Source organism: Pleurodeles waltl, chromosome 6 (assembly GCF_031143425.1).
Source record: "Pleurodeles waltl isolate 20211129_DDA chromosome 6, aPleWal1.hap1.20221129, whole genome shotgun sequence".
NCBI lineage: Eukaryota > Metazoa > Chordata > Amphibia > Caudata > Salamandridae > Pleurodeles > Pleurodeles waltl.
In genome coordinates this window covers 581,893,588-581,915,605 of record NC_090445.1, presented here as the reverse complement: position 1 = coordinate 581,915,605, position 22,018 = coordinate 581,893,588, and the positions used below count along the sequence as shown (strand labels likewise).

Here is a 22,018-nt window from a genome sequence, read left to right as displayed (position 1 = left end):
TGGGTCCGAGTGGGTGCATGAGTGTCTCAGTTGATGTATGAGTGGGTGCATGAGTCTCTCACTGCATGTATGAGTGAATGAACTAGTGTATAAATGAGGCTTTGTTTTTAACAAAAATGTTTTCACATTTGCGAATATTTCGCGAATAATTATTGCGAAAATAGTGAATTTTTCGAATATCGCACGTGGTGACGCAAAATTATTTTAAACTCATAATTTACCCTTCAAACATACCTATATCACACCCCTGGGTTCAGGGTACCTTTACCCTGACACCTTATGCCACTTTTAATTAGAATTTTCACTCCTGGGGACTATGTCCCGTGAAATAAAATGTTGGCCGCAATTGTTCTTGTCAGGTTTCGGTCAGCCAATAACAGTGCTTCTTTTCACAGGCATATCCGCAAATTTTTGCAAAATATTCATGAACTAATCGCGAAGGCGCTGCGGCCAGAGATATACAAATTTGTTTTCCCTTTAATTTCTCAAAATCTTCTGAATGAATTTACACCAAATAACAAAAGTGTAATCTGCATACCGAAAGCTAGCTTTCTGCCAAATTTGGTGTTAATTCCGTCCAGTGATTAGGGCTGTAGTTGTGTCTAAAGGTCCTATGGGAATTAACATGAGAAACACAACTTTTCTCACATCTTCTTTTTCACTGCCCTCTCTTGATGAATCACCCCGAAACCCTTAATGTGCAACAGGAATCACTGTGACACCTTTTTTGGAAACTTTAGTGAAGATTCGTCAAACGGTTCCACACATATAGGAAAGTCTAAAAATGCTTTTTCTATGGAAACCTGGTGCTAACTATTACTACCTAGTGGCGACTGCCACTAGGTTTTATAAATATATATATTTTTTAAGGTGCATAGTGAAGTTAAGAATAGTAATGTATACTTCCCGCATGTGCACTTACCTTTCGGTATTTTGTTCCTTGATATTCTGCCCATATTAGTGTATCTCAATGTTCTGTATTGCAATCTTATAAGAGTGAGTGTGTCTAATTTTTGTTACTTTATTAATTATTTTGTGACTCCTCTGCTCTCATGTTCTTACTTTATCTTTTATTCTTTTTACTGTGATTATTTGTATCAATTTTAATTAATTGACACAAAAATATATTAATTCCTTCACTTTTTGTTACTTTATATTTGATCACTCCTCTATTTGATGTTTGGTTCCTTTGGCAAGAATTTACATAACATTTGTGATCTTTTCAGGATCATGGAGCTGAGCAACCAAGTTATTTTCTACGTGGACCCGGACCCTTTCCCAAGTGCACATAGCCATTAGTTCTGAAAGTAACAGACCTCTCTCTACATCCCACAACCTAATCTGTTATGTTGGTTTCGGGGGCCACCTTCAAACAGACCACAGGAAACACATATGGGCGGTAATTTCACTCAGTTAACGGCAGAAATGGGGAAAAGTCGAGCAAATGCCTCTCAAACTCCCTACAGTACATGTATGGTGCAATCAGAAGGCATGGGTGCCACATTTAACTTCTCCACAGATGCAGAACAATGTTAGAGCATTCAAGTTTCCCATATCTATGCATAATAATCCTGTAATGGATAGTTCATCCATTACAGGATTATTATTTGCATCCAGGGAATGTTAGTCCTTCTTTTATAATGGCATTTTATGGACTATAAAGCCCAGAATGCAAATAATTTAAGAGGTAGATGGCAACACAATGCATTTGCTAGTGCTTTTATTATACAATTCCTTTACTATAGTAAAATTAAAAAATAGCCACATAGCTGCAGATGTGCCACGAGCTGTACTTTCATTGCCTGTGTTGTTAGAAATGGCGGCCGTTTTAGCTTTTTCATCTTTCCAACATGGCAGACCAGACAGTCATTTTAGAACAGTCATATAAAAAAGCCAAAATAAAGCTTGCCTAAGCACAAAAAAAAGAAAGCAACTGGCCAGTAGCACTTGGCGGGAGCTGTGTCATAAGAAAAGTCAATAAATAACTAAAAGCAACATTGGCCTGGGGTGTACCAGGAAGCATTGACTGGAATTTCATTGTAGTAACTGTGAAATGAATTTAATCGTTCTGCCACAAATCATTTCTATGACTAGACACTGAATATATGGGGAAAACACTCTGTTGCTCTAGTGATCTAGTTTAACGGTATAACGAGGTGCAAATATTTGTTTCCCGGTGGTGGAGTATAAATTCTCTCTGAGTATTTCGGCTTACTTTCACGGTAATTTATCCTGTTATTACCCAACACACCTAGGACTGTATTACTGTAAAGGCGCCCTGCCCCAGTATGTGCCGTAATGTTACAAAATTGCCTCTAATGATAATATTTACCGTATTATTTTATTACAACCAATGCAGTTAATCTCATGATCGTCTGAGCACAAACATATATTTACTTCATATAGTATTTTCAAAGTGAATTTGACATGTTTCTTTTTATCATATAAAGCAATCAATCATGTATTCAGAAATTATATATATACTATAAAAGTCGGTGCAAGAAACAAATTGTGTAAAATGATTGTGAGCACCCAATGCCGAAGTTTGCGTCCAACCACATAATTATTAACACTTTTATATGCAGTTCAAATTTACACAATAGGACTGCCTGAGCAATGTCCATGTGAACAAATGTGTATAAAATCATGCCATCTCTGTTCCATCACTACAGACTAAAGGGTGACCTATGCCAATTAATGAGTTCTGTTTACTGCAAATCCCTCAACAATTCTTCAAGCCCAGTAACCCATTAGGGTGTATGCCAATGTGTTTCAACCCCTGTCCTTTAGAGCAAGCTCATTTTCTGTTTTTTTAAAGCACATTGACAACCAATGAGGCAGCCGTAATCTCTAGTTTCAGTCGCAACTCTCTGGGTGCAGAAGGGGCGGGGCAGTGCGCATAGGGGGGAGGGGGGAAATGAACATTAATTAAAAAAAAATTAAAACACTTACCTTCACTTGCCGCCACGCCGCTCCAATGTCACAGGCTGCAGGCACAGGCTCCCAGCCTGCCCTGTGGGCAATAATGACGCTGCTCAGAGACTGGGAGCCTGTGCCCGCTCTCTCCAGCCCGGCAACACAGTGTCGGGCTGGAGAGAGCACACTGTGCATGTGTGTTTGGCTGGCCCGAGACAGCCGGCCAAACACACATTCGCTCTGAGGGGAAGTGATGTGCGCTGCCCCTCTCTGCTCGTCACCCCTGTGGCCCTGCCCCTTTACAAGAAAACAATAATAAACATAGTTTATTATTGTTTTCAAGTAAAGGTTTTGCAGCTGCCGCTGCTGGCAGGGGAACTATGCTCCTCCGCCCTAACAAAGGAGCCACCCTTATCTACTTTCCAATTAAATGTGCGAGTTATATAATTGAACGAGTCTACTGACCTGAGAATGACCTCCAATTTCGATCTTGCCCAATAAACTTTGGCAACCATTGTTTCCCTTGCAGAATGGGCACATAGTTATTGTAGTACCTATACGTGCCAAGGACATCGGCCATTGTGCTAAAGGCGGAGAAGGATATTAGAAGTTGGGAAGAGGAGGACATTCTCAGATCAACAGACTTTTGTTCATGCTCTTTCTGACAGCTTCAGACACACAACTTTCATTGATTCAGAAATTAGGTGTAAAAAAAAAAAAAAGGTATCATTTGTTTTTGTGCTTCTACATATGTTAAAATAAACTCCAGTAGTTGTAAACTGTCTAGCATTTATATCTGGAGCAATATTTACTAACATTTGATGCAGCACAGCAAGACAACTTGCTGTGCTGTGTCAGATGGAGAGAGCAGGTATGTGCCATATTTACAAAGTTGTGGCGCATTCCTGCTCACTCTCTCTGTCTGTGCTGGTGCACTGTGTGCGACCTAGCTCCAATGCAGGCACCCTGGCACCATGGTGTAAGGGTGCCTGCGTAACAGGCAGGATTTTTTCCTGTGCAGGAAGAGACACCTTCTTGCACAAAAATAATCCTTAGAGGCATTTTCCTATTTCAACGTGTGCGGCAGAATGCAACCCACATTTAGAGGGGAAATAATGAGTAGAAGTAAACCTATTTCTCTTGTGTTACGCCCCTTTTGGGTTGAGAAGCAATTTTATGCATTCCCAGGTTTACTACTCATAGAAAATCTGGGAATGCACCAATATCCATGGGTGGAGGAGTAGGAGCACCCACTTTCCACTAATGAAATGGCTTCCCAACGCAGAATAATACAAGGCAATGATTTGCGCAAGGTGGCTTTGCGTGGCTTAGTAAATATCACTTAAGTTCTTGTGTTGCCTACGTCACCTTGCACGATGCAATGGCAAAATAAGGTGGATTTGTGTGACTTAGTAAATATCACTTAAGCCCCTACGTTGAATCAGTAAATCTGGGCCTTAGTGCTTTTACAGCAAACAAGCTTTAAACAGAAATTAAACAAATTAATATAGTTAATTTTGCTGCTAACATCTTCAGCATTACATCTGAATTATCTGGTCAGGGAGCGAACATCTAAAAATCAACAGTAACATCCCACAATTGGCTGTGCTTTGGAAGAGAAGGATTACAAAAATGTAAGCTCTTCAACACATGATAAATCAATGGATGTTCAACAACCGGTTTACCATCTACAGATAGGTGATTCACTGAAATAGCTGAACACTAACCATCCTATGCGTTTTGCCCTGACGAGCTAGAAGCTAAATAATTCACAATTTAAGTCACATCTGCTGACAAGAGATCAGCAGATTTTTTCAAACGCCATCTTGCCCAAACATTGCAGGGTGAAACATGGGTTTTAGTGGTCCCTGGTTCCCAGGACCTTCGTATATACTCTGCAGCTACTGGCAAAATTCCTAGGGCTCTCCAGGCCAGGATGCTATTTTCCAAGCATTCAGGGTTAATGCTTGATTCAGAGTCAAATCTGCATTTGGTTCTGAAGATTGAGGGGAGACTTTGGAAAGGACAACATGAGGACTGGGAAATCTATCGCTAAATTTGAAAGGGTTGATAACAACTTTATGATAACCAAAAGGGAATTACCATAAGTAGTATTGATATTTGACGTGTGACATGGGCTGATTAAAAGGATGAAAAGCTTAATTGATTCCTTGAGACTAATCTTGAAGGAAAGCATCTGTTTCATATGTCAGCGGATCTGGTCTCTACCTGAAAAAAGATGGGAGGCAAACAAATCTGTCTGTAAAAGAACCCATTTGAAATAACGTTTTTTGACCATAGAAAGATGAAGTCTCCACTTGCTGGAGTCTTGGAGGTGCCTAGAGCATCAATTTGCAGTGGTTTTGAGTTTGCCTGGGAGATATTCTGCTAAGTTTGATCATATCTGTTAAAGACAAATCTCCCAAAAGCTTTGCTCATGGTTTGGACTTCTTAAACCCCCAGATGGTTTATGTATAGGACTGCTGACAGATTTAAAGGAATTGGTATTGGATTTGCATAGTTGAAGAATGGAGGTCACCTGGACTTTTCCATATTTAACACAAATCCTAAATCCTACTGATGAAGAATTGATGGGTCATCTGCCATAATCAATAAATCATCTAATCGGAGGTTCAATTATTTTCATTGGGATCTCAGAACCGAAACCACCGGTTTCATAATATTTGTAAAGCACTGTGTTGCTAAAGAGAGACCTAAAGGAAGAAAGGCAAACTGGTAAGTGTGACTTTGACTTTGAAACTGAAGAAATGTCCTGCACTTTGGATAAATTGTGCCTGAGAGATAAGCGTACTGGATGTTTAACCAGATCCATCCAATCTCTTAGATGAAAAATCATCTCCATCTTGAAATTACGATAAACCACACACTGATTGGATTGTACATAACCACGTAAATCCTTGAATAATGAATCTTCGAAGGGTATTCTATTCACATGTCTACCTGAATTAATAGCTGACAGTCCCCAGCTTAATATTGATTTTCAGTAGGAGGTATTTTCTGATTTTGTGAGTTATAGCTGTGTTGGCATTGCTGAGACGACAAATAGTTCTTTGAATCCACTTAGAAAGTTCCTCAGAATAAATAGAAGTTCCTTCCAGTCTAGCCTCTTCAGCAATGTCTAAACCCCAGGTTAGAAGTCCTACAGTGTCCAACAGTTTGTCTTGGCAATTGGATCGAGGTTTGCTGACACCTTTACTAGGATGTTTCAAAATTGTGAAAACAATATTAACATTTATGGGTTGATGACAGGGACCGCTGTACTATTATTAGGTAAATTAGGGTGGACACCTTCAGGCGAAAGACCTAGTCCGTTTGTCTAAAGCTAAATGCTATCTATCTGACCCCCATGTTGTGGTGGAATCTCGTAGTGGAACAGGGAAGGTGTATTAATTTTGGGTCAATCAGAGGTTGTCCTTCATTATCCAAAACAATAGAAGGTTTTGTGTTCCCAGATATGTTAGTAGAAGAGATCTTGTGTCTATTTTTAAGATGAACAATACAAAAATGTACTGTCATAATCCGCATTGTTTGCTGAGGAATCGTCATCAGTATCATACAATTAATTATCATTATTGTCTGTGTCACCAATATCATGAACTATAAATTGTGGCATACATTGTTTACTTAAGTCAGTAGAACTATTACCCTCCTCAGAGGGAGATAAGGGAGGAGCTATGTCCTGAACCACATGAAAAGAACCCCCATTTGCTGAAAGGGGAACAGTGGATGTAGTCTTTTGGTCAATGGATTCAGCAGTATTTATTGGTTTGCCAAGCTCTGGAACCAAAAGGTGTCTTGGAAGTAACATGCTAGAAGGCAGTAAAGGAGATTTTCATGTCCTGTTTTCCCATTAGGTTGGGCCAAACCGGCATTTTTGTTAATAAATTCTGTACAGATGCTTTTAGAAGTACTTCTCATTGAAGAAAAGACTGCCTGTCACACTGAGGTATGAATATATGATTCAAATTATCACTAAAGTCTTACCCATTATCCTCTTTACAGGAAAAAGTTGAGGAATTCTGAAAGGCTGTTTTAAAGATGTTAAAATTAGTGTACAGGAAATAGTGAATGAATAAATGCCTAACAATTGTGAAATAAGCTACCATTCATGACAAGAAATAGCTTTATCAGCGAAGGGCAAACACCCACTGCAGTAGCAGTCAGTTGATCTTCCTCCACGGCTGGGCTGTATCAGTTTCAGTCTTCAGGCGACGTGTCATTTGCGAAGTGGAAAGTGCGTTGGCAATAGGTGAGATATTCTCTTTCAGAATCTCCGGTGATAATCTGAAGGAAGGACCTCTCTACTAAGTGAGAGAATGACAGTCCTTGTACCCTAAATCTGATCAGAGATTGGAATGTCTGACCTAGATTATGAACATCAAAGTGTACTATTCTGACATATTGACTGGGATGAACAACATTTTTCAAAATGATCAATTAAGAGTACTTTAAGTACTTGGTAGCACGGCCAAAAAACACTGCATGGATTGCTCAGGTTGATAAGATTGTTGCTGATGAGGAGCGGTTCTGCCCTCACTCCATGTTTTGTTTCAGTTGTTAAAAAAGGAATATTCCACACAGCATTCAGGTTGCCCCTTTTTTCTCTTGTCCTGATGAAGACCCGTAGTTCAGATCTCAATTGGCTTCAGTATTTTGGGCTGAAACGTCAACAGTATACATTTGATTTACTGTCTGATCTGATTCTATGATCCACCCATGTGGGATGGTATAAAAATGATATTGCTGTTTTTTCAGACAGACTTTCAAAAAAGCATTTTGGAGTGTTTAAGAAGAAGTAGGTTGCAGGACTTTTGATGATTTTAAAGTTCTTGTTTCTTTATCTTTACACAAACCCTTTTTCTAGCACTTTTTGGTTCCTTTCAATGAGGAGCAACCATTGTATCATAAGTACAGTGTATAGATTTTATATGCTTAAGACAATCTTGATGTTTGTATGATTTGGAATGTCTTGGTGTTTTTTTATGCCTCTCCCTGGTTGTGGTTTTACTCTTTTTATGTGATTGTTTGAATTTGTTTAATATTGTATAAGTTAATGCTTGGTTTGGGGGACCACTTGTTATATGTACCAATATTTACCCGGGTCCTTTGATCTGTTGGGTGACCAGATTGGTCTGTAATGAAAGAACAATATGAGTAAGAACCTACACCTCAAAACATTAATTTTCCCTGGTTTTAATCAGATATGCTAGTATAATGCCCCCCATTTTCCAGCTTATTTATTTCACCATATACCTAACACCATGGCCTTCTGTATTCTTTGGCAGTGGCTGCTCCTAGCGGAGTCTGGGCACAGCGCATGGCCTGTGCTTAGAAAGGTTTACAGTAGCCATTGGACATTGTAACGTATAACGTATTGTAGAATTTATTCAGGTCTTTATATCCCTAACGAGGCTGGAATGTTCACATATTTACATCAAGTTCCTAAGTGCCGTTTGTTAACTGCATGGTTGGTCGAGAGTTGGCTGTGAATAGGCCTGTATGGAAGTGTTGGTTGAGATGTGTGAGGTCCAAAGATGTACTCTAAGTAGGGTGCAACCAAATTGATAGCTCCATATAAGCTTGAGATGCTACAGTAAAATGTAGTTGTGCATGCAGACACATTCACACATGTGACTAGATACTCTTAGTTAATATTAGGGTGGTCTGTTGCATAGCAGAACATGTGCTATGAAGAAACAAAACTCAATGTTGTCGTCAAATATGGGTATTGAGTTCCAGATTTTAGTCTGCTGAAATGGGGAGGACCTTCCACTTGTACAATATGTTTTGAAGGAAGGGATGATCAGGAGGGAGGTGAATCCAGAGAGAAGTGACCAGGTTTGAGGGATTTATTGCAGCAGGCACCAGGAGTGAATAAGAGGGTGAAGAGGGAGATAGAGGAGAAATAATAAAGAATAAAAAAGAGAAAGTCACATACCTGGTGTGAGCATTTTTGCCAGGGCTGTTTTGGTATCCAGTTCAGCTCTGCTGGCTGGAGAGCTACCTCAAAGATTGAATGTGCAAAGAACAGAGTGTTCATTAGTACCAATGTTTTCAGAGGTACTTAAATCGCTTCTCATAAATACTCAAAATTGGACATATTTTCTCAGTATCTAAGTGAGTAGATCTTTCAAACCACTGTGTTAATTTTGCTTGCAACCATCAGATATCTTTCTCGCCCACTAATGCTTTTTCCTGGCCCTTCCAGATCCAGAATCCTGGAGCCAAACAGGGTGCTTTTTCTGACCGCTCACTGTGGTGGGTGCTCAAGCATCCCAGAGTAACATGCCTCAAACCTGCACACTCTGGAGGCTGGTTGCACAAGGAAGGTGCATCAAGCATCTTCGCTCTTGTATTTATGTTCAGGGCACTATTGAATTTGGTTGATTCTGCTCCCCTTAGTATATCATGCTTCTAGTGGTGGAGAGAATACTGTGCTTTGCCATTTGGTGTTTTTTTGTTTCTAGGGGTCCACCAGAAGGTGTGTCAACTATCTTACAGGTGTGCTCATGTTGATGTCACCCAAGGAAGCTGTTTTTTTTGCAGGCGGCTGCTCGATCTAGAAAGGGGCCTGCTGTTGTATGTGGCTTGCGCACTCACGTGCCTGTGTTTCATAAATGCGTTGTATCCTTTTGAGTATCCAAAAAGGGGAGAGGCAGGTATTTGTGACAGACGAGCCCTTCCACAAATTAGAGTGTGAAGAGGTTGTGCATGAGGGTGAAGTCTGTAGGAAGAATTTGGCATGCTTGAAGGGTGAAAATGATTCCATGGCTGCTGGCACTCCACATGTGGACGACTTGAGAAGTGTGGTTGATGTGTGGCAGAGGGAACAATGTGCAGCTTGCACTCTGTGCTGCGTGCTTCCTGTAGGCTTCAGGAAGGTGTGAAGGGGTTCAGACTTCCTTATTTTGCATTCTGTGTTTCAGGTGGCCCAAAGGAAGCTACATCAGGCTAGCACCAATGTCAAGCACTGGAATGTCCAGATGAATCGTCTGATGCACCCCATCGCACCGGGAGGTGAGCTGAGCAAAGCCTAGAGCACGCCTGCACCACTCCACACTCCTCAAGTTTCTCCAACACCACATCTGTAGACAGTCTGCCGCACTCCCAATACCTCTTGACTGACATCCAATCCAGATCTCCTACACCAGTCCCTACATTGTCACCAAGCCCTCCCAACATGACACGTAAATGGCTTCCTATCTACCGTTTTTACACTACTCCTCACTGCAAACACTCTACAGCCAATGCCCCGGCATCTTTCCATACCACGACCCTCAATCCCACACTCCCAGCATCTCTCCACAGACAGCTGATCACGTGCATCCACACTGCTCCCTAGCGATTCTCTTATTCTGCACTCCCACGCCATTCTCCTGTGCCATTCTACTACCGTCCTCTGCAGGAAAGTGTGACATTGTGCCTCTGCCCAAAAGCCCATCCTCTCTTTTTGGTGACACCCCATCCATACTCTCCTTCACACTCCATTCATACGCTCGGCTGATACTCAAATCCATGCACATATCTCCACACCCTACTGGTGCCCTATCCACACATTCTATTGACAATCTATCCACACTCTGCTAACACACCTTGGCACAACTCTCAACTGACACCTCCATCCACTGTTCCTATTCTACTCTTTAGTGACACCCCCAGACCGTTCTTCATCAGAACACCGCATTCCGCCTTGTCTCGTACACACTCCACATTTGGCTTTGTAGCAAGGGAAAGCAATTGGGCTATGCTGGGGTTAACGCCATAAAGATAACTATTACTTTCCCAAACTCACGTATGATAGTGTCCAAACAAAATCAGTTTATGTGTTATCCTTATAAAATACCATGTACAAAAGTTCAAGATGTGCAAATTATTTTTACCTAGTTTTTTGTATCTTCTTTTCAATTCTGGTTACTGTTGAAGTACAATTAGAGGTCTAAACAACTTTAAGCTGCCTCTTGGTCAGACCTGTTGTCTCCCATAAGTTTCATATACACCAAGTGGGCTTGCTCATGATTGAACGGTTTTATTGTCTTTATCGTCTATCTCACAGTGTTCTGATTGGGTGAGTTGCATCCTGCCACTGCTTCCTTGAGGGGAGTCTTTTTAGGTCTGTCATTTTGCAAGACTTCCTTTTGATTTTACTAAAATTATTAGGGTGAGCAGAACTCATGAAGTTTCACTCCGCAGAATTTCGTAGAGTTACATAAAAACTCCACAAGATTCCATGGAGTTCTACCAATGGGTGGAAAATATGCAGTTCGCACAGCACTCTAATGCCGGTAACGCGAGCAGCGCTGAAAAATCAGCACAAACCCACCATGCATTGTGCAAGGGGTCGAGGTCTTTCAAGTTGATTTTGCTGCAGCTCAAGTAAAAAATCTACTCGAGCAGCAGCAAATCTACTCAAGAGACAGCCATCTGACCACGGCCGCTTATGAATGCTTGCGACGGCCTGCACTAGAAAATCATGCTGAGGGTTGCCAAATCTTGCTCTCCAGCTTGCATTTCCAGGATATTTGTGGGAGAAAAATTCCACCACACAGCGATTGGTGAGATTTGGACAGTACATCACTTTAAAGAGTAATGCAGAGTGTCTAAAATTCCACGAATTTTGCAGGTGGAACAAAACATTCTGCCAACCCCTAAAAATTATATTTTTTTTCACATGAGGACACATAGCTAGAAAGTGCTGCAAGACCATGCACATCCTATTTTGCTCTTCAAGCACATTTGTTTACGTCTTAAGTAACCAGTCTCACATGGCCGTCCACCATGTTAGAAGTATAAATAAAAATGACTGCCTGCGTCATGACATACACGTGCAAGTTTGCATCGAGGTGCATTTATGCACCTCCTCTGATAATTTGCAATGGATCACTTTTAATAGTAAACCCATTTTCAATTTGCCAGCATTGCTTGTGCATGCATGACGTATGCCCCCAGTCGGCTCTAATCATTGGCAGAGCCAGCATCTCAGTCAAGGCCTACTGCTTTGCCAATGAATGTGTCTTAGTGAAAGCCGCCATCACCATGACAGTTGTCTTCTTTGTGTGGTGTGGTGCCACCTGCCCGATTTTCACTGGCATGATCCGTATTTTTATGTCACTACCAGTACAAAAAAAAAAAAGCAAAATCACCTAAAGTTGGTATTGTTTCAGCTGATCAGTACATACTTTAAACAGTAAATATTTGAAGAAGAAAATAGTTGAAAATGCTTTCTATGGCTGCTCTAAAGACCCGTGACTGACAATGAAAGTAAACTACGACCGAAAGGCCATGTTAAAAGTGAATACAGATGACTTCAAGAGTGCGTGTCCGGGCCTTTGCAGAGTCTTAAAACATGAACAAATGGCCCCTACTTTTCTCTAAGAAAGGTGGCCACCCTAACTGTTGTAATATTCACACGTAGGCACCTGATTAAGTAGAAGGTCTGTACTAAGTATCTTTGGTCATGGATACACCTTTGGGATTCTACTGTCATTCACAAGAGCTAGAAGTTTTAAACGACGTAAGAACGCTCAGTATTATTTGTTGTTGCGATTGATGGTCTAGTCAGCATTTAGTTCCACCTAGTGAGCTCTTTGTGTACTGCAATAACATAGGTAGCAAATAAACCGGCAAATGAAAGCCTGTGGTGTTCAATGGAAAAATAGTGCCGGGGAAGGTTTGCATTACTCACAATAGCTACATATTTGCAATATGCCATCGACAACTCACATGCCAACAGACCTAAGTAAGACGGGAGACTCCCGATTCAGAAGCCAGATATAGCTTGAATTTATCTGTCTGCTGCCTGAAACTGCCTCTGCTTCAATAGAAGTCAGTGAGCAAATAGATTTCCCCGATTTGTTTTCAAAATCTACTTTTATGGACTAAAATATTGGCACGTTTCGGTCAACTCAATATGAAGATCTCTTGCAGCCATCATTCTTACACCATTTTTTCGTGCACAGTCACTTTACATACCCCAGCCCCAACAGATATCTACCTCGAAAGCACCTGCACAACATCAGTCGCACACGAGTATCATTGTGGAATCACCAGAGGATGTGGTTGGGACCCTTATGCTATTGCTTAAGACCCTAAGAGTCTCAGCTTTCAAAACCAACCCTACCGTATCAGAGATACAATACATGACACTTAATAGGGCAGCTTAGGGTTCCCAGGTTCTCCTCAATTTCGTTAACCAGAGCCTTTCAGTGTAATGCTTTTGATTATTTAGCCTTTACGTTTCCCTTGTGCTAGGATCAAATCAAGCTTATGACATCCTTGTAAAATTATGCCCAGCTGTGTGTGTGTATGAGATCATAAAACACAGATATGTGACACATTTTGGGCAGAAACAATTACATAGTTCCACATCCAATGCATAATACCTGATGTAAAGTTTGGTGGAGGGAGTAGTGTCCTTCAGGATGGCGATGGACATTACCTACCCCATCCTAAGGGCACTCCACCCGCCAAATTTAGAGATGCCCATCGACGCTGCTGCCTTCTCTGTACACTGAAATGGATCAATTTCACTGTCATTCAATTCAGTGTACTAAAATGTGAACAGCCGGGTTTCTACTAGGGTGGAGGTGGGTCAATATTGTTTTTTTTCCTGTCTATCACTGCCAGTTTTTTCCTGGCAGTGATGCACAGGGGGAAAAGGCATTACACCATCCACCCCAAATAGGATAGATGGTGTATTGTCCTTCTTCGGGCAGAGAAAGTTTTGTGTTGGCGGTACAACAGAATATTCAAGATCCGCCCATCACTAAGTGAGGCAGACAAACCTATGATTTGGCGGACAGCGTAATCCATTACTATTGAAACGGTGTCCCCTGTCTGCCAAACACTAAATTGGGCCCTGAGAAAATTTTTGTTTTTACCAAAACTGGGAACAGGAAAATCATAGTTTTCACCACTGTCAACAGGCTTCCCATTTGTCTCCCGTTTCCAGCTTTAACTTGGGTTTATAAAAACATTCATATCTCTCAAAGCAGATAGACGTAATGGCCATATCTCCTGAATGGCTTTCCAACCCAACTTGAGAAATAATGGTCGACACAATGCCGTAGAGTCGCCACCAAAAATGGAAAAAGGGCCCACTTATCACTTCTACTGGAGGCACTGCATCTCTTTTGACCAAAGGGGAAATTGAAAAAGTAAAACTATCATAACTTGATAAATGTGTTTATTAAATAAATGTTCAATAGAGAAAACTGACTTGAGAACATCTGCCTCTTTCTACCATCTTTGACAATTTAGATATTGGTATATCATCTATCGGTTTGTATATAGTACAGTCATCCTATGTTGCTTTTTTCTTTTCTTTTAAGCACCAAGAAGCTTCAACATATGTTGCACTATATAAAATGTCAACCATAGACCAAAAACAAATAATGATTCACACAGACTAATTTTAGATTTAAGGATCCTGAATAAATATGTCATGGCTTTAAAAATAAAAATGAAGATGCTACAAGAGGTATTTTTTGGTTACAAAAAGAAGGCTTTTTGGCTATACTGAATCTAAATAGTGTACATTCCCCTATATCGATCCATCCAGCCATCACAAATATGTCACCTTGTAAGTGGCAACATTACCAGCTGAAAGTAGAGCCATTCGGCAAAACATTGGCATTAAGAGTAATTATCATCTGTTTAGCTGTGTATCTCAGTCTCTAGAGTATTCATTCAGGCATTCACTCATCTTCCTAACAGTAGAGCAATGTATGTCAGAGAAAGCTCACACAGAACAGTAGTCAGAGCTGCTAGCGTGTTTCGCAGCCCCCATGTGTACCTGCCTCTTACCTTCACCTGGAGTAGGAAGGTGTATATGCCGTGTTTGCTGATGGCCTGGCCCAAGTATCCCTGAAATGCTAAATGGATCTCAGCAGATTGGTCTCCTTCCACTGGCAGCATAATCTGTGCACGGCAAAGCTTCTATGAATAGTCCAACAGTGCAGCTATTCATTCACCCACAAAGTCGAGACCGGCTCAGACCTGCGCTTAATGGAGCCTCTCACTGTGGAGGTGGTGGTGGGGCCTGTCCTACTGGCACTATGAAGGATATCATGGAGACTGGCACCAGATTCTCACCTCAGTGGGGGGAGGAGCGAGGTGCTTGGATGCTTATGCACTGTAGTTTCGTTATTAGTCCTGAGCAGTGCTTGTCAGGTGCAATCGTGGATTATGTGAGTGGTGCTGCCTCTCAGTTGGTCCGGGACTGGTGCCTACAGCTGTCTTCAGGATGATCCAGTCTTATCTGATGTGTTGTTGTGATTGGATTTTTGTATTTAATGTGCACAGCAGCCTGTTCCTTGTCTTACAGACGATTGAGTGAGCTGAGACAGGAGAACACAGAGTTCAGCCCCATTGCGTGCATAGCAGGAGGCTTCAGCTCTTCTACATCGCAGGGGTGCTGCTGTTTGGACATAGATTCGGAGTCTGTCCGATGTGGCTTTAGATGTAGCCCACAGTTGTTTAGATACAAATACTTTGGGCATAGCAGAGGTGAGGGATGTCTAATAAAACTACACTGTAATAGCTTTGAAGTTGTAAACTAAACCTAAGTGCACCACCAGAGCTGTGTTTAGAATTCCCAGCATGGTGGTGCTGACATGAAGAGTGTGTCTCATTGGTAGATTTAGCCTTGGGGTTGGAGAGGCCGTAGCTGAGCACAGAATACTGCAAGTCTATGAAATATTTATTATTGGTGGTTGACGTATGTATGTGGAATTACAGTAGAGCAAACCTAGCCAAAAGGCCTTGGAGCACTGTACAGGGTCAAAGACAAGCTGTCATATCAATGAGTGATAGAAGAGGTAGCTGGTTTGTGGGATGTTGTGGCATGTGATCCAGTCCTGGTGGATACTGGAATGTTGTTCCACCTCCTGGGTGCTTAGATGGAAAAGGCCTGCTGCCTTGCTTTTTCTTATTTACACTCTTTATTCCACAGTTCAGTGGTATCCTTGCTGCAGGTGTGCTGAAAACCACCAGAGATGGTGAGCTTGTCTTCAAGATAAGTGAGAGGGCTGGTTGTGATGGCTTTGTGTCTGAAGCAGCTGCCTTTGAAAATAGTGTGGGTTGGCAAGACTTTTTAATGGAGTTTCATCAGGATGGGGGCAGCATGATCATATTTCTTCAGGCCATATATGAGGCGTTCTGCAGCAAGTAGGATGCCCTTCAGGCATATAAGTGTGGATTCTGAAAGGCCCTGGAGCAGGGTGTTACCATCATTTAGATGCAAGACTGTGAGGGCTTGAACAGCAGTTCTCAAGTTGCTTTCTCATAGAAACTGTTTTGCTTTCTTTAAAAGAGAGAGCTGGTGCCAGGGCATCTTTGTTTCTTTTGGCAACGTGTTCCTTGAGGGTGAGGTTGGTGTTCGGGTTGAATCCAAGTAACTTAGCATTCAGAAAAGGTTGAGGTTTGAAATCAGCTGGGCTTGTGTCATGGAGTGAAGTTTGCACTATTTCTTATTTGTTGTTCTTTGTAAGTAACATGATTCCCATCTTGGTTGAGTTGAGCTTCAGGTAGACACTGGACATCCAGGTCTGGATAATGTGTAGGCACTATTTGAGGTGTTGGATGTCTGTAGCAAATGAAACTTTGAAGTACAGTTGTGTATCATCAGCGTGTTAGTAAATCTTGAAGTTTTTATCTGTGAGTAGAATACCAAAAGGTATCATATAGATGTTGAGATGAGAGAGGACATTTTCGAACCCTGGGGAAGTCCACAGGTGACGGGGATCTTTTAGGACCTGGCGGTGCTCATGTGAACATACCGGTTTTGGTTTCAAATGTAGGAAAACAGTGTAGGACATTGATGGTGAATCTCATTTGAGACTCCAGGATGCGTATGAGGGAGGAATGGTTGATTTATCAAAGGTAGCTGAGAGGTCCAGCAATATCAGGAGGCAAAAATCATCTTTATCTGTGGTCAGGAGGGTATCATCTACAATGTAGCTTGAAGTTTGAAGCCAGACTGGTAGGCATGCAGGAGATGGTTAGCATGATTGACAGGCAGCAACTAAAGTAGTTTGCTGCCAAAATGCTTCTCTAGTAATAAATGAAGCCCGGTGTGCACGTGTCATTTTGGACCCCAGTGCTCAATTTGTCTCTTTCCCTAAGCAAACATGAAACCCAGCATGTCAAATATATTGAAAGTCTCCTTGTCCATGGGGGACGAATGTACAAGCAAGGTGAAGAGATCCACAGCCTCTTCCTCTGAGTCCTGATGCATTATCACTAATAGATCGCAAGCCCCCCTCCAAGCAAAACATTTTATGACCCATTCCTGACCATTGTTTATTCAGACATTAAGGTTTCACTCAGCTCATGAAACAGTGCCAGTTCTCTGCTCTGAAAATTTGGAAATGTCACCAATAAGTAAATTGAAAAATTGGCAGCCACGGCTTTTGGCTAGGCAGTCACCTTTGTAAGCCTTCCTTGTCAGGGTAAGCTGCACTTTGCATGTAAAGATTCTCCATCAGTACAATTCCATTGCTAATCATAAGCAATGAAATGTCCGCCAATGGCGGGATCCTAAAAATGAAGACAAATTTCACAACCTACTGAAGACTTCTTTATTTTTCTTTAAAAAACAGGCAATTCTAATTAAGAGATGTTTCTAAAGAAAGAATAATAACAAGAAAACAGTTTCACAAACTTCTTGAAAATAAAAGTGAGAGCTACACGATGGGAATGTAGCTAGTCAGCCTGCACTCTACAGAGGCTGGAAAACCTACACTGCTCCTTTAAGAAAGCACACGCCATCAGTATCTCACCGTGTCCTGCTGGCAGGCGTCTGGACTTTTGTAATATATTTACTTATCCAACTGACTGAATACTTCAGATATCTACTTGCCTTGTAAAAAAAACATTCAGTTGTCCCTTATGGTGCTGAGGAATGAGGCAACCAATTATGTCAGCATTCTCATCATATCAGAGCACTGAATATATTCTGATTATTTTAGGATTCACATTACATCAGGGTGGGATTCCAGAAAGGCTCCAATCGCACCTTCACGCAAATCTACACAGAGTGACCTGGAAGTAGGGAGGGAGCGGTAGTTCCAGGCCCTGCGTGTCTGCACACCCACAAACTAACGTGTTTATGCATATCCACCAACTCTTCTCCTCCTACACTGGAAAAGGTTGGATATTTACTCCTGACAAGGGTAGCGGTAAAGCTTTTTTCTGAAGTGGGGAAAAACAGGGTGTAGAGAAGTAAATTTGCGATCGCTTAGCAGATTTTCACATTAGTAAATGTACGTGTATATTTGCTCATGTGAAAATGCATTCGTTTACTGGGAGTACAGTTTCCAGGCCTATTTTGTTTTATTCTTGTGACTTCCTAAAACAGTAAATCTGCACAAGTGCAATGACGTGATTGTGGGTGCACTTTTGTGACTTTCTTCTGAATCAAGCTCCCAATTTATTTTAGTGTTGCCCAGTGTTGTCCGTAAAATTTCCATTATTATTTTTTGTTTTAAACATTGGCAGGCATCCAACATATTTTGCTAAACAATTCCCATACATGCCAACCCTCCTGATTCAGGCGGGAGACTAACAAGGTGAAGGCTATTCTCATTCCTGCCTCCCTATTCCTGCAGGCAGAAACCCGATTAGGATTGCTGAATCATCATTCGGTGGAAACAAAACCAAAGTGAAATGTTGATGCCTGTCATGCAGGGTTCCTTCTCTCCTTCCATGAATTAACTGTGACATCTAAAGTTAACCCGTTGTAATTTGTTCTTGGAGAGGGAAATTTGCACGTGTGACAGGCCTCAACATTTTCTTTTTGCTAGTTTTACATAGCGCCTACAAAACCAGAGTGTAGAACACTGTTTCTGTTTGTGCTATGTTATTAAACTGCCAAAAATGAAATGGCAGTAGACCTGTTTCGGTAGATTGCCTTATATTTCAGTATAAATCAGTGAGGAAAATACACTCTCCCGACTAATTTTTTAAAATCTCCCACTTGCCTGCACTTGAAATGTTGGCAGTATGAGTGCCTGACAATATAGCAAAGCATTTTGTGCAGTTTCTTCTGCACAATTTGAAAGCAAACAATTACCAATCTTGCTTTCAGGATCCTGCCCTTACTTGCATACAATCACTGAGCCAGTGGGCCAATCAGTAAAGCACACACTTTGTTCCATCTTCTTACAGCTGGATCCTGGAACACTGAGCTCAGCTTTCTTTGTTTCTTTGTTTCTTTAGAAAAGCTTTTGAAACCATTGCTTAAAGCAATTCACTCAACATCTTTGGGCTTCAGGAGTATTTATTTTCTGTTTTCTGACAGAAAATATGTTTTGGCCAGCGAAATGTCATCTTTCTTTGTGAATACCCTTCCTTCGGAAAAGACAAACATTGATCCACAAGAAGGCTGCCTACTGTGTCTCCCTGGTTCCGGGAGAAGTGGCCTCACTGACAGAAAATGTCAAGGAGGGCCCCTAAGGACAAAGAACAGATTCAAATTCATTGTCTTCAAGAAGACCAACGCATGTGACGAGTCGACATCAGGGAGGTCTGGGGACATGGAGCGGGGGCTTCCACAATCATAGCTCTATCCTTTTATAAAGCCTCCTCCAGCGAGAGAACCAAAAATGCCTCCTCAGTGAGCCATGTGAGCTCTACATCAGCAGCAGAGATTACACACTTGCAGTGATTATCTTAGCTAGCACACCTTCCTTGGTCAGGTGGGTGACCTGTTGGTAGTCTTAAATTACCAGTTGTTTAAATGGGCAGCTACTGTCCGGAATTGTGTACCTGCACTTCTTTCATTTAAAAGGGAAAGCGAGTACCACCACTCTCAGTAGGGGTGTGATACTTTTAATGGGAGAATATTTACACTTCTCAGTAGCAAACAGGCACTTTGTGTTAGTAAGCATGTGCACGTCTAAAATTCCATTTAAAGCACGGCTATATTAACTAGGCTATTTCAATGGTCACCCCCACACTAAACCCTTACTTTGACCGCCATTCCTTCCCCTTTTCACATAGTACTGTGTAGGGCTCCTGTTTCTCTAGAGAAATGTACATTTCTTTCCTTCAGAATAGCACCTAACGTGAATAGGGGCATCATTTTGTTCATCGTTCAATCCTTGACAAACAGTACTTAAAGCTCAAAGGAATCTGGAGTTCAGCAGGGACACTGCATTGTAAGGGCTGAGGCCTTCTCTCCAAGTATTAAAGAAGGGATCTCAGGGCAACTTTATGTCAATGAGAGTTCTGGGTACGTCTCTGTCTCTTTTCTTCCCTCAGGTGAAGAAGGTAGTCGCTCTTCTGTCATCTCATCTGCCCTTTTCTCTGTCTCTGCTTCCAGACCAACAGCTGTTAGACTCCTAGAAGTATCAAAAACTGCCACAAAGCCAACGTAACCTGTATTCTAACCATAACTGTGGAAAGGTTTTCTAATGGATCTTTGAATACAAAGTGACCCAACCATTGCTCATCCTGGTCTTCTCTTGAAAAACCATGTATACCAAAATGACTTTAAGGTTGCATATAAACATAGCGCATGCCCTCACTGACGGTTTTATATAGGCAAAGCGTGAGGCTCTTGCCCCACTTGTTGCTCCAGTGACCAACAATTAGGGGTAAATACACATCATTCTCAATGGTTTGTCACTGTACTAGAAAATAACTCAGGTGCTTTCTATTATATGAATGTACACCCCCTGGGCAATTGCAGCTTTATACCTCTGTAAGACTGGACAGGCACTGACCCCCTGAAGCTAGGCCTAGGACCTGGGTCATAAAGAGTATAGGTTTACAGATGCATGACACAAATGTTAACCTGTTTACTGATAAGCTAACTGTATTGCCTTGTGTCCTTCCTTTCTCTCTGCAGAAAAGCGCCTGGCCTCTAGCAGTGTGCACTCTGCTTTCTGTGCCCCTCTTCTGAACCGACGAAGTGAATCGTTGAAAATAATTCAGAAGGCTGAGGAGAAGGATTCCAGTTTGCACGGCTTAAACTGCAAAGAGATTACAAAAAGAGACGAGAACCAGCCTCCATCTCACTTGTCCACCGCAGACATGATGGACCCAGCACCATGAAAATTGACTACAGATTCAGTTTCTTGAGAAAAAGAACTAAGGGGCCTTCTGATGCATAGAACAGTCACACAGAACTGTCTGGATGTGCTATCACCAGCACCGGCCGCCAACGGGCCAGATTTATAAGACTTTCTGCAAAGTATATGTTGATGAGAGGTTTTTTTTACAGCTTTATTTTTGTACTTGAACTATTTTTTATTTAAAATTAGCACCAAATACGGATTTCGCTTACTGTAAAATTTCGCCATTACTGGGCTAAGCCTGTATAATATCTACATCAGAGAAGGTCAGCAAGCACATCATTTTAATAAAGACATGCCTTGGAGAAGGGTAATATCTTTTTTACTCTGCCAGAAATAGCAATACAATATTTGTGTTTTTCACAGATTTGTGATTTTTTTGGCTTATTTTTAAATGCAACTGCGAATTACGTTATCGATTATAATTCAGAAAATGAAGTTGGCTAATTGTGGCTTGTCAGTTTTTATGAGGCATGTCCTACTCCTAAAACGTTAGCATCCCAGAGTTCTCTTTTTTGTTTTGCATAACTTATGCAGTGCCATATGCTTTCAAAAAATTTAAATCTAGGCATTTTTTTCCGTGGACTGTCATATTTAAGTGGAATACAAATTGCAAGGGGCATACAGTATTTTGCAACCTTCTTTGCTGTCCATGCTATCTGCAGACCAATTCGGTAGACTGAGTTTGATCACATATGAATATGTAGTTTTGAAGCTCTTAAGTTGTCTGACACTTCTTTTGGTATTCTTAATATTTTGTGTCTCAAAGAAATTGCTATGATTCTCTTAGTATCCAGATCTACAATGCAGGTAGGCAATAAATCTTCTTGAGCTGAAACCCTGGGGTAGCTGCTGCATCAATATTACATTCTTCTTTGGAGATATTAGCCAAAGAGCAATTTTACCCATTCTACAATAGCCACATAGTTGGAGTTGCAGCCTTCCTCTTGCGAATATGTTCAACCAATCTTTGTTTTATTCGATACAACAAACCATAAAACACATGC

General features: G+C 41.4%; 1 protein-coding gene across 1 annotated transcript in view; it reads left to right on the top strand.

The window, feature by feature from the left end:
• DEF6 (DEF6 guanine nucleotide exchange factor) overlaps positions 1 to 21,378 on the top strand; it is a 232,305-nt gene extending 210,927 nt beyond the window's left edge. The window contains exons 10-11 of the mRNA XM_069238802.1: positions 9,864 to 9,954; positions 20,786 to 21,378. Of these exons, the coding sequence (XP_069094903.1) occupies positions 9,864 to 9,954; positions 20,786 to 20,991 (297 nt within the window). The 3' untranslated portion in view covers positions 20,992 to 21,378. The remainder of the gene's footprint in view (positions 1 to 9,863; positions 9,955 to 20,785) is intronic.
• Positions 21,379 to 22,018: the final 640 nt, after the last annotated feature.